Source organism: Tupaia chinensis, unplaced genomic scaffold (assembly GCF_000334495.1).
Source record: "Tupaia chinensis unplaced genomic scaffold, TupChi_1.0 Scaffold000394_1, whole genome shotgun sequence".
Taxonomy (NCBI): domain Eukaryota; kingdom Metazoa; phylum Chordata; class Mammalia; order Scandentia; family Tupaiidae; genus Tupaia; species Tupaia belangeri.
The window spans coordinates 3,236,749-3,250,252 of record NW_006159896.1 but is presented as its reverse complement, the minus strand read 5'-3'; the positions used below and the strand labels follow the sequence as shown (position 1 = coordinate 3,250,252).

Below are 13,504 nucleotides of genomic sequence, written 5' to 3'. Positions count from 1 at the left end.
GACTGCAGGAAGCACAAGATGCAGCCTGGGGGACCAGCAGCTGGCATAAGGGCTATGTCACTGGACTCCCATGTAGCCAACCGCAGTTTGAGTCCTGGACCTGGTGGCTTAAACTCATACCGGACGCATGTGCGTGTATGCCCAAGATCCTGAGAGGAGAATGGAGGGGAAGAGATCACAGCATGGCCATCCATCCCTGCTGGGGGGTGACTTCTTGCTCTCTCTCTCTCTCTCTCTCTCTCTCCCCGTCTTTCTGGCGAGCACACACACGCCCTATAGCAAAACCCTCCCCCCCCCAAAAAAAAAAAGAAAGAAAAGATGCAGCCTGGGAAGGTTTCAGTTTCATTCTGATGCAGAGCTACCCTACCTTGTGGACTGACACCCTTATGGGCAGGACTCTCAAACAGTGGCAAGGCAGGGAAGAGTCTGGGAATCGAAGCCAAGCACCTGTCTTTGCTCTCTATAGGCCTGGCTCTGGCCAACCACTCTGCCTGCAGTGTGGCCAGGTGTACACTGGGTGGCAGCACCTGCTGAGGGCCACTTGGCCCTGGTGCTGGCACTGGGATTTGAAACAACGTCCAGCGGACTCCAGAGGCAGTGATCTTCACACACAGCCATTCCACCCCTGGGTGTTGGGCCGTCGGTTATACAACCCTTTGTGTTGCGCTATGACCTGTGGGGGTCACCAGCCAGTAAGTGGCAGGGATGCCGATCCTTGATGTCATTGCTTTCAGGGCAGATGCTCTGCAGTCCTGGTTGAGTACCTCTGAGTACCAGGTAGGCAAGATGGCACATCAGGGCAGCTCCACAGCAGCCTCCGGAGAGCACATGGGCTGAGCTTTCTGTTAATTCCTAGCATTGTCTTTATCAGCTTAGTGTCTGAGGGCCTCCATTTCCTGTCCGCTCAGTGAGAACGGCTATTCCTGTCTGAAAAGGCTGGCAGAGGTTTAGGCCGGGGGGTGTATGTGAGAGAACCCACCCAGTGCTGGGCAGGTGGGTTCCCAACCGGAATCTCATTTTGCTGAGACTGCACTGACCACAGAGCCATTCCTCCTGTCTGCCACTTCCAGGCTCGTCAACGCCAAAGCACCCCGGGCCACTTCCCCTTCAGCAAGTGACTTCTTTGTGTTATTTAAGCACAGGTGATCAGCCCAGAATGTCCACTAATGGGTGGCATAACTGTGCCTTTTTGTCCTCCTGTTCCTGTGTCCCCTGCTTCTTGTGTCTGGCAACAACGCAGTGAAAATGCAAAGGAAACCATTTGCTGAGGAGGGAGGAGCCTCTCTCCCCGACCTCTGGCCGGGAGTCGGGGACCTTCCCCACAGCTGCTCTCCAGGTGCCACTGAGGCCTGCTCTTGCGTCAGCGCCGAGTTTACTGGAGCTGCAGTAACTAGATGTCAGTCTTACAGATTCCCTCGGGCAGTTTCTCTGTAAGAGACACAGCCAGGCCCACGACTGGACTCTCCTCTTCAGTCTCACACAGACTGCACTGGCCGCGTGGTCTTGCTGTGTGTGGTCAGAAGCTTCCTTTCTCCCCACGTACATTCCTGGGTGCTGCACCCCTGGGATACCTGGAACAGCAGACACTGCCCAAGTCTGACTGGGAAGGCGCATGTGTACACGCAGAAGTGACACGACTCAGGCTAACGCCAGTCCACGTCAGCACTGTTTTCTTAGGGGTTTTAGTGGGTGAAGTTGGACACGTGATTGGGTCAACAAATGCTCAGCAGTTGTCTGATCTGTGACACGCACTGTCCTAGAAAGTGGGGCACGGGTGGGGCCAGCTCTTGAGATCGGTCACATTAGGAGTCCCAGCTTATACCAGGGAGTATACTGTGACACTTGGAGTGAGAGAGGACACGCAGGCACCCAGCCCAGCCTGGGACAAGCCCAGGAAAGGTGTCTACCCAAGGGGCTGGTCGGTGGCAGGATGAACAGGAGATTGCAGTGTAGGTAGGAAGCATGGGAATTTCTGGGAAGAGGGAGCAGCGTGGATAAAGAGCCAGGCTGAGACATGCAAAAGCCAGGCCTGTTCCGAGATCCCCAAGACTTTCCCTCCTCCAGATGGAGGGAGAAGCAGGCAGTGACAAGAGAGTGCAGAGAGGTGTTCCGGTGAGGGTGGCTGAAAGCAAGGATGTGGGAGTGGGATGGGGATGGATGGTGCTGCCTGGAGAAAGCATGTGGGGGAGGAAGAGGACTAAACCAGGACCCTTGAACGATTGAAGGGAAGGAGGGGGAGGAGGAGAGAGAGAACCAGGTGAAGGTGGGGCGAGGTGCAGGGTGTGGTCAGTCAGATAAAAGCCAGGCTCGGAGAGGCAAGCAAGTTTTGGCTAGTGGGCTAAGGAGCCAGGAACCCCAGCTTTGCTTCCTAAGTCCTGTGTGCCTTAGAATTTCCCCAAGACTGCTGACCTAGAGCAGGGCCCAGCCCCCTGGCCATGGACTAGTGCTGGTCTGCAACTTGTTGGGCTGCCCACCACCGACCTGGACCGTGCAGTGAAGGGTGTGCCACGGGGAGCAGGCCAGGCTCATCTGTGTTTGCTGCGCCCGGCTTCCCTGCCGTCCTGCCAGGTCAGCAGCGGTACTGGGTCCTCACCGGAGCATGTGCCCTGTGGAGTGACTGTTCCGCAGTGTGTGGCGGGGGTGAGAATGGGGTGCGTGGTACAGTGGTGCACTCGGGACCTCCCGAGACCAACACCTGCCATCCCGGTCTGTGGAGGGACTGTCTTCCACGAAGCTGGTGCCTGGAAGTTTAGGGACCACTGAGGCAGGTCCATGGCAGGTCATTTCAATAGGAATTAAGGGGTCTGCACACAGCCAGTGCTGAGCAGTTGGCGGTTGTAGCATCGTTCACTGCTACAGTCGCACCAGCCCTGGCCTCAGTTGTATGTTGTACTTTCCTACAGACAGGCAAGCTTTTAAAGTTGTAAACTGGATCTTGTCCCGTCTCTGTTTGAATGGCCTTCAGGATAAGGGTGGAATTCCCGCTGGCCCCCAGGGCCCTCGCCTCCAGGATCATCCTCATCCCCTCCCTGGCCTTCCAGGCCTTCCTGCTGCCCCATGTCCGAGGGCCTCACGCGCCCACCTCTGTGCTCTCTGTGCACCTCTCTGGCCCCGCCCATCCTGAGGTCCTGCCTGGTTGCCACTTCCCCAGGAAGCCTTCCAGAAGCCCCCTCCTGCCCGGGCCTCCATGCCCTCCAGTCACCTTGCTTTCTGCATGTTTGTGTCGTTCTGTAGACATTGCCATGACCCTCTGTCTGGCCCACCAGCACTGCGTTCCCTTGTTCTGTGTGTGGTGACGTGTGTTTGAACAGCCACTGGCAAGGCTTGCCCCAGCTTCTCTGACTCCTGGCTGGGCCTCTGCCATCATCCAGCTAAATTCCTGCTAATGCCCCTGCTCTGGGAGTTTTCCAGGATACCTCCAGCCTCTGGAGTAGCCACCACACTGCACAGGTCACTCTGTATCCTTAGCTTGGGTGGGTGCACCTCGTTAGGGCCTGTGAGGCTTAGGGACCTTAGGTCTCAGCCAGCAGTGGCATGGCGGTTAAGGGCAGGCAGACCTCCGGTGGCCCACTGTGTGACTCCAGTTCCAGACCCGGTGCCTTGAAGACATGCCAGCACTGTGTGCCTGTATGCCCTAAACCCCAACGGGAGGGGAGGAGGGAGAAAGAGAGGAGAAGGGATTGCAGCCTGACCATGCCCCATGGGGAGGCTCGGTGCTTTCTCAGGTTCCCTCTTCGTCCGTCTCTGTCTCACGTGCCCGCTAGCAAGTTCACAGAAGGGGAGGAGGGAGGGAATAAATCCTAGATCTGGTGGCCCGTAGGCACAGTTCTTCCCGGCTCACTGTACTGTGGGTGCAGCGGTACCTCCCCAGGGCCAGCCGTGTGGCTGTGAGGTTGTTGTGGTCACCCGGGGCTGCATTCGGGCCTTGGCTGCACGCTGTGCTCCCCGCATCGTGACACTCTGCGTCATATGTGAACAGGCCCACACCTGCCTCAGGGCGCAGAGAGGAGCTATACGAGGATGCAGGGCATCTGTATCCTCTGGGGCCTGGCACATGGTGACACTCACTGCAGGTCCCTGTCATCATCTAGTTCTGCCCGACCACAACCACGGACGGTAATTCATTCTTCTGTGCGCAAGGCTTCGTGGTCAGAGGTGTTGATCACTGCTTAAACCCTCTGCAGCTGCTGCTCACCCCCTTGGGGTTCCCAAACCTGGCCAGCCTTCAGATTCACTGCTGGGCTTGTTAAAGATAGATTTTAGGGGACCAGCAGATGCCATAATGGTTACGTTGCCGGACTCCCATGAGGTCGACCATGGTTTGAGTCCCAGACTCAGCACCTTAAAATTCAATGCCAGGCGTGTGTCCATTGGTGACCAAGATCCCGAGGGGAGGGCGGAGGAGGAGGGATTGTACGATTCTACTTGTGTGGCCATTCCCTGGGGGGTGATTTCTCGCTGTCTGTCTCTCTGTCTCTCTGGTGATCGCATGCGCCCTACAGCAAAACTCTCTAAAAAAAAAACAAAAACAAAACCTATCTAAAAAAATGGAGACTGTGGAAAGAGGGTGGGAGAAGTGAAGTGAAGGCTATAGGGAAGGAAATCAGGGAGAATAAATAGACAAGACATTTGTGGGACACAGAAATGGTTCATTACCTGTTAATGATAGCATGTATAGTATTTTCAACTGGAGATACTGAGTTGTATTTCATGATGAGTAAATTTTCTTTACATGCCAAATAATGTATAGTGATCGAATGTTTAAAAAAATAATAAAATAATTTAAAAAATATAAACAGTAAGCACAGCAACTAAAAGAACACACAAAGATCTCGGGGGGCATAGAGTGGTACGGCAGTAAAACGACACTCTGAGGCCCACCCACCCGGGAAGGTTCCAAGTTCAGCCCCAGAGGCTTCTCTTAGTACTCTAACCATGTGTGTACTCATGACCCGAGCCTAGGAGAGGAATTTGAGTGTCAGATCCTGCTGGGATTGCTGGTGCTGTATCTCTCACTCATGGGAAAAATAAACTTTTGGAAAAAAGTGGATTTGGTGGTTGCACCCGAACAGGTCCACTGAACCAGACCCCACGGGGTCAGGGCCCGTGAGTCTCCACTATCGGCAAGTTCTCAGGGGACTCCAGTACCTGGAACAAAGTTTGGGAACCTTCATCCTCATGGATAAAAACCCAAACCTCTTGCTGTGGCATTTGGTGTCTCTTCCAATCTGGCCCCAGCCTACCTTTCTGGTAGACCCTGGCCCTAAAGCGTTGGCTTCCCTGAGACCCAGCGATTCCTTTCACTCCTATCCCCTGAGTGTCGGGGAGCCCTGCTCCTTGAGCAGGAAACGTCCCTGCCTTTCCTGCTCCTCCAGCACCCAGTTTCATTTTCTCCGAGCACACATCCCAGGACACTGTGACTTGTTCTTGCACCTTTCTCCCTGGAAGCCTGGGAGCTCCTCGGGGAGCTCTCTTGTCCGTGGCTAGACCATTGTAGTGCTGTGTGACCAGGTGTCCTCCAATTGGCAGCGTCTTCATGGGATAAAGGCGCCCCCCACCAGCCTCTGCCCTGTTGGAAATGATGAGGTACAGCCGAAGCCCAGGCTGCTGGGCATTGCGAGCCAATCCAGGCAGCCCCCCAGAGGAGGAGGTGGCGACAGCAGTGGTGGTGTTTTCCCCCAGACCTGTTGGGGTTTTGTTTATTTATTTTTCCTATTTTAATCTTTCTTTTTCAACATTAGCTAAAGAGAGCTGACATCCATGCCAAGAAGCTTATTTACTTTTGACTAAATCCCCCTTACACTGTGTGTTCATAGTGAGCTTTCATGACCAACGCCGGAGCCGTAAAAGCATTAGATCACTCCATGGCGCTTTCCTAAGCAGGTACTCTGTGCACCTCCGGGGCGAGCACCCTGACATAGCAGTTCAAGGCCGCGTGCCTCTGATGTCGGAGGTCGGAGGTCGTTGGTTGCCTTTATTCACATGATGACGGCAGTACCCTCCGCTTACCGGCGATCCCCAGCAGCCGGGCAGGATGGGGGTGAAAGCTCTCAGGTGGATCATGGAACAAACTCGTGTTCAGAGCCTGGTGTCTTGGTTCTGTTGGTGTATGTTGCACAGTGGGCAGCAATCTGACCAAACTGCCCACATTGGAGCCCCTCGGTCACGCCTTGAGGCTTGGGAGACCCTTTTTTCCTCTTCGATGTCCTCCCAGTCTGGAACAGGGGGCTGCTGATGTCCGGGAAACTTCATGTTCCTCGGGAGCACCCGAGGCTGCTGGGGTCAAGGTGGAGCTGGCCAGGGGCGCCTGCTCTTCCTGCTCCGAGCTGCGGCTCTGCAGATGGCCCCAGGTGCTCCCAGGGGGTAGGGGACTGCCCTGCACTCATGCCTTCTCTCTCCCTCTCCCTCTCAGGCACATCTCTCTAACGCTCCCTGCCACCTTCCGAGGCAGAAACAGCACCCGGACGGACTACGAGTACCAGCACTCCAATCTGTATGCCATCTCAGGTACGCGGGGGCCGCTGCTGCAGGCCAGCCCAGTTCTGCGCCAACCCCTCCTGGGCCAAGTCTGAAGTCTGTTTTTAGGGGCATCTGTCTGTCTTACCTCTCTTTGTCTCCCTGCAAGGGGCCTGTTCCCAGCAGGAACTGGGCCTTCCCTTCCCTTTGTGTCACCCTAGCACTTGGAGAAGACCAAATACTCAGCATGTTTTGAAACTAATGATGAAAAACAATGTGTGGATTTCATGAGCTTGAAGGGAGGTTTCCAGAGAATACTCACCACATTGTTCACCTGCCAGACCCCGGGCAGGGTTCCCACGGGGCCCGGGCAGCGCAGAGCCGAGCCGGGTCAGCCCGCCCTCCCATAGCCAAGGCTGTCCTCACCTCTCATTTCTCATAGCCAGGTTGTGGCCAGAGGGTACACTGGCGGTCTCCCCCCTCACACCCTCGAGGTATGAGTCTGTGATTTCTGAACTCGGCCTTGAAATTGATAGTGTTACCTTGGCAGGAACTTCATCAGTCCTAGTTTTCCTTTTCACCTTCGCCTAGGGAGGGGAAAACCTACATGCCTGATTACAGAATCGAGATTCATTAGGTGCTTGGCAGTGCAGGGGACTTGCTAAGCGCCGAGGAAACCCACAAACTCGCCTCCCATTATCCTGGGCCGCCACTCAGGGGTGTTTGTGTGTGCGGGGGAAGCAGTAAACCGGTGCCACTTACCAGCATGCACCCTTAATGGTGAGTGACGTTTGGAACACGGGAACATGGCATTCATTCATGTACCATAATGAATCGGTTATTTAAAAAGTAATCTTTTTTTTTTCTAAAAAATTGCAACTTCAGGTTACTAAATAGATGAAATAGAACAATGGCATAATTCTTGTCAGTATTAGTTTTTCTCGTTATGATCACTCCCTAATAGATTTGGAAGTATAAGCAAAAGCCACTTGTTCCATTTCTGGGCGACACTCCTGCTGGGAAGGGAAGAAACGGGGGTGTTCTTAACCCCCATCCCTGGCTGCACTCCAGGAGCCAGACTCCCCAAGGGGAGAGGGAGCATGTTTGTCTAAGAAAAGCATCTCCAGGGAGAATCTCTTTCGTGCTGTGGCCATTTCAGCAGAGTCGACAAGAAGCATAACAAGTGTGGAAAGATGACCTATTTTGTAGAAGAGCTGAATATTTCCCCAGATGCTTAGTGGCAGAGTGGTGCAAAACAGGCCGCTGAAACCCAGCAGGGCAAGCCTGTTGAGAATGCACCCGAGCAGAGCTCCATCAAACAGAGGACTCTCCTGCAGCTTGCAAATCCCTTTCAGGCCAGTGTGCAGCTACTCCTACCTGCCTGCATCCTCTGATGGCCTTCCCAGCTGTTGGCCTTTCTGCAGAAAAGAGCCCGCAGCGGGAACTCCTCTGGTTTGGCAGGGCTGTTGCTGTCTGCCTCTGGACCGCTGCTTCCTCACCCTGCAGCTTTGACGAGGTGTTGTCTGGGTTCATTTCAGCTGTTAGTTTAGCAATATCAAGGTAACAGCCTCAAGACACAGGGGAAACCGTTCCGAAACTTCCTGTTACATTTATGGAAGTGGCAGTCAGTTGGATTTTATCTTCCAAACAGAGGTTGCTGAGGCTGCAGCCCCCGGCAGCAAGCAGCTCAGGCCTCCTCGGCGGCTGCAGGCACCAAATGGCTCTGCCCGGGTCCAGGACCGCGGAGCAGCCAGGCTGCCAGACATCCCCCGCAGGACCCACTGGCTCCATCCAGCCTGCAAGCTCAGCATTGGGCAACGATGGTGCAACTGGGAAGCTTGCCCACCCACCCGCCGGCAGGCTGCCTGCACGGCTTTCTGGCGAGGAGGAAGCAGAGACCACCCCCTCACCTCGGTATGAACAGTATCTGGCGCTGAGTGGCACATCTCAGGCTGGCATCCTGAAGTTAGTTTCCGATGGCTTATTCCAAAAACAGTTAAGGCAAAGTGTGCCCCAGGCCCTAGCCCTTGCCCGGCCCCGATGCCTTGATAGCTGGAGTTCTGCTGATAATGAAATGAATCGTCACACTGTTCTTCCAAACCGGCGCTGGCGCGTGGTCGCTGAGACCCCAGGGGCCAAGCCTCTGGTGCAGACTCCTGGCATGATCTTCCACGTGGTTGCAAAGACACCAATTCCTCCTCCCTTAGTCTGTGGTTCCTCCCTAAGACAAGTAGAATTCAAACAATGGAACAGGAAAGTTGAAAAGCAGCCCACATTTAATGTGTCTGTCCTGTCGTTAAAGTATATTTACTCTGCGATGTTTTCTCTGTGACACGCCTGTTAATATGTCCTCTGTCCAGTACCACCCACTAAGACCTCACTCCCACCATGCCTGCAGGGGGAGAGGGACTGCTCAGAGCTGGTAGAGACTCCAGAGGAGACAATATGAAGCCCTGTCGCAGGCACACGGAGCATTGTGAATTGTTAATGGAGGCACAGAAACGAGGGCAGAAAGCAGTTAGCCCAGCATCTGCCTTGCACAGGAGGGCCCTCTTAGACCCCTGGGGCAGGTAGTCATCCTGATCTGTTGTTTGAACTTACCAGCATCTGGGCTCACCACATCCGGCAAGCTCATTCGCACTCCAGGAGGCCCTCCCTCACTAGCTGGCTCTTGTCTTCCTGTACGTCCATGTCTACCCAGCGATTCAGGGTGCTGTGCGTGTCCTCGGCCCAAATCCACCTGCTGTTCTACAGTCAGGATTTCTCACTTCCGCACTCCTAGGCTCTTTGCTAAAGTCCTGAGATGCTGCGTCTCTGGCTCTGCCATCTTGTGCTCTAATCGAAATGTCCATAAAGCAAACCTCTGCTCCTCACACTTCCCCTTCTGGAATTTCTTCTAGAAAATACTTAGGGCGTATTCAAAAAGATTTATCCACAAAGAAGAGCGCTGCTACTTCTTAAAAATAATACTCAAGGGACCAGCAGAATGGCATGGTGATTAAGGCACTGGACTCCCACATGGCTGACCACGGTTCAAATCCTGGACGTGGCTGCTTGCTTTCCCATTTTCCCTCTCTCTTTCTCTCTGGTGAACACACATGCCCTATAACAAATTAAAAATAATAATGATAATAAATAAAAGTAAAATTAATAATGCCAAGAAATAAAAATATAATAATACTCAAAACAGAGACAGGAGGTGGGCATGTCTTAACTTCTCCAAACAAAGCACCCACTTAAATTATGTGTGCTACTTTCCGATACTGACGGTTCATGGGTTAGTGAACTTTTCAGCCATCAAGAAAACAATGATGTAGATGAAAATATTGTTAAGTGGGAGGAAGAAACAGGATACACAGAAAGTGTGTCCCAGATGGTAGCATCCTACTTTTCCCCTAAGAGTTCTGTTAGATATCTGAGCACTCCTTTCTGTTTCATCTAGTCCACTAGGATTCAAGGTGGCTCCGTCGCTGCATAGATACAGTGAAGTAAACATGGCGTGAGGGCAAATGAAAAGTGCTTTAAAAAGTAGGGCACAGCTAACTGTATGCAAAGATTTTGGTGCAAAAAAAAATGTTTGCCACAAAATATACTTACACTTTAATGCCATTTTCCACAACTTTTTGAAGTCCCCTCATGGATAAGAGTAAACGCAGCCAGGCAGCCCTCATTTGATATCTGTCTCTTTAAGGGAAACCCTCTACAGACCTTAAAGAGTGGAGTAGCACTCTGATTCTGGGTTTAGTTCGCAATCAGAGGACAGTCTCCATATGGATGGATCAAACAAGCTAATCGCTCAGGGAGAACCTGAGCCCAGAGAGGACCCTTCCTGATACCGACGGCCCGTGGGTCAGTGGTGACCTCCGGGAACGCAGGCTTGGGAACCTGAACAAAACGAATAGAAAATCCCTGCTGTGGAAATGCAGGTTTTCGTTTTCAGGGAAACCGATTTCTTTAGTTCTGCACTTTTCCACATTCCATTCCATGAGTATTGATCTTGCGGATACATATTAAAATGAGCGACTGTCTCGGACAACTCTGTGAGTGTGAACCAGATACAAATATTCACAACCTGGGGGACAGAAGGCGGCCAGTGCACTGTCGCGATGGACCCAGCAGCTGCTTCTCAGCGATCGGAACTGTGAGTTTGAGCCCAGCAGCCTGTTTGCCCACCCAGTAGGGCAGAGAGTGGAGATCACTCCCATCTGAAATGAGACCCTAAAATGTCAGAGTTGAGTGAGGTGTTGGTTTCTTAAGAAATGTTTCGTGGCAAGTGCCATGTACCTGAGGGGATTCGAGACCTAGGGGTATTAGGAAGGACAGAGGTTCCCAACCTCCTGCCCAAACCAGAGGCACCGCCTCTGGCCGAGTCACCCTGTGAAGAGGTTGGACTAGGAGGAGCTCGGCGCCGCCCCGCTAACCTAGGGACGTTTCTCATCAGGCCACGGCAACTCTTGCTTAACGAACAGGTGACCATAAGTCTGGGAAGCCTACTGTGCTGTTCCTTTGCTGTGGTTGTGAACCAACGTACATCTCTTAAATTTGAGGTTTTATCAAAGAAAACTTATCTTTCTCCTATTTAGGAAAAAAAAAGATACACTAGTTCAAAATAGAAAAATTAAACAAATGCATATTTAGTTGGCATGTAATAAAACCCCAAAGTCTCCAACACCCCCGTGAGTTCAGGAAGCTTCGCTGGGCAGTGAGCAGTGGGTAGAATTCCTTTCCCCTTGGTGCATGGAAGTGTCCTTGTTGATGGGTTCATCAGGTTGACCTTATACAAAAGCAAGTGGGGCCCGCAGTTGTACTAGGGCCAGGGCCATCACCAGGATCAGTCCTGGCAGGCTGGGCTGAATTGACCACACTGCCTTTAGCTGTTTTGGGTTTTATTTTTCCAGTTTTCCTTTTGATTGCTGGAAAATCCAGTTTATTGCCCTCCACAGCTGTTCCCTCTTACAAACCAGTTCCCTTTCAAGCTGTTGGACACCAGGACGGATGTGAGCGTGGTCAGGGCCGAGCCCATCGCCTCGTCAGTACAGAGAGGAGGAGGATTTATCCATAACCCAGACCGTGGAGGAGCCTGTGACTCTGACACCGGACTAGGAAAGCACAAAGCAATTAAAAATAATTAATGATTTCTGAATATCAGCCTTCTCCATGCAGTTTTAATCTAGGCCTCATTTAAATTGGAAGATGGACATTTAATTATCAGTATTATGAAATTCATGATTTATATATTTCATCCAATTGGATAAAATTTCTGCCACCAGCTCTTCATCTTATAATGAAAAAAAATCTGTGTATCTTGCAATGTGATCACTTAAAACCTCATCTGCAGCTTACCAAGCAATTGCAAACATATTTTCCTTTCATTTATAGCGATTACATTATTTTTCTCTCTCAGTAGAGGGGGAAATAATCTCACCTGGAAAATCAAAAATAACCTTAATACTTTAATGATCATGAAGCATTGCAGGGTTGGAGAATGAAGCTAAACAATAGGAAGCTTGAGGAATGCCGTTCTTTTCTGTGTGAGGTGTGCTAACCATGACCACCTGGCACATAATGTTTATGGTTTCATGCAACAGAATTTGCATCCTCCTTGTGTGTGTGGCCACGTCCCTGGGTCTCCTTTCCCCACATACTTGGGTGAGTGTCAGCTCACATGTGGGCCAAGTGTGGTGCTAACCCCCTCCAGTGAGGGGGAGAGGCCCTGTCTTCTGTATAAGACCTGAGTGATGTTAGTCAGCCCGTGCGTTTGCAGGTGGTCCCATGGCCTTTGTCTCTAATGGGCATGTTCTTGCAGCGTGATGGAGCACTCTGGTTCAGGCCCCTGGCTCCCTTTATCCCCTGCAGAGGTTTCTCAGAATCACCTAGGACGGTTGGAGCCGCGATGGTGAGTGTGTGCAGAGACGGCAAGGATCCCAGAGAGGAACATCAGTTTGGCATAGCCACAGATAATAGCATATGGGGAGAATTCCTGAATGAAGTGGAAAAACTATTTATAATAATGGTGCTCAAATCAAGGAGGGAGTAAGGTGTATACATTTTTATCATCACCTGTAACAGCCACTGCTTCCCACGTCTATCCATCTGCTCTGCCCTGACTGACAACAAAATCAAGTATAAAGAAAAATAGAATAAGAAAAGGAAGGAGCGAAGGGGAGGGGGTGGGGAATTGCTCGCGTGGTGTATCTGTGTGTCCTGATGTAAAAGGTGCTGCTGACAGGTGGCCAGGTTTGCTCTGTGCACAACCATGTGTGGGCTGTCAGGCGCACGCACCCTGCCTTGTTTCGATTGATGAATTGCCTGCTTTCTTGATTAAACCTTCCGTCACTTAAGAAACAAAAAGCCTGTGTTTAGATGGCAGAGTGGGACATGTCAAAAAAATCTGTCTCCTTTACCTTTGTGCAGATGTTGGGCACAGACTGTAACATGTATTATTAAAATGAATGTGGCATTTACTGTGCATTACTCCTTTCCTGGGAGAAAGGACTGTAAATTATATGCTAATAATAAGCTTTAACCCTTTCGAAATGTACGAGATTTAAGAGTGCAAATATTCATGCAGGCCTGGCTAATTGGATGTGCTTTTGTACATCCACCGTGCTGCCTGTGTCACCGAAGCTAATGAACAGCGCGGGCAGGCGCACACGCGGGCCGCTCGGGGGACTCGCCTCCTGGAGGTTTCCTGCCGCATGAGCGCCGCCGCTAGCATTTCCCAGAGAGCCAGACCCGTAGCTCCGTGTGGGACTCTGGGTCATCTCACACCAGATAAAGGCCGTCCATGACTAGTTCCCCGGGGCTGAGGGCTCAGAGTGGTCCTCCCCTCACTCTCCGCACCCTCACTTAGGGGCCGGGCCCACTCAGGCGGAGCTGAGCTGAGGCCTGGCAGGTGTCAGCCTTGGTGCTTAGCACCTCCTTGGCTCTCTTTCTCGCCAGGGCTGTCCTAGCCTCCGCCCACCGGCCTGCTCTGGCAGCAGGCCCCGCTCTCCACAGCACAGCTCGGGCCCCTCCCTGCCCGGCCCGTGGCAGGCCATGTCCCGCT

General features: G+C 52.3%; 1 protein-coding gene across 4 annotated transcripts in view; it reads left to right on the top strand.

Annotated features, from left to right (window-relative positions):
* The window catches only part of MVB12B (multivesicular body subunit 12B), a 195,176-nt gene that overhangs the window by 112,057 nt on the left and 69,615 nt on the right, over positions 1-13,504 (top strand). For all 4 annotated transcript variants that reach the window (XM_027774056.1, XM_006154109.3, XM_006154107.3 and 1 more), the window contains exon 7: positions 6,413-6,507. In XM_027774056.1, coding sequence (XP_027629857.1) covers positions 6,413-6,507 — 95 coding nt within the window. The remainder of the gene's footprint in view (positions 1-6,412; positions 6,508-13,504) is intronic.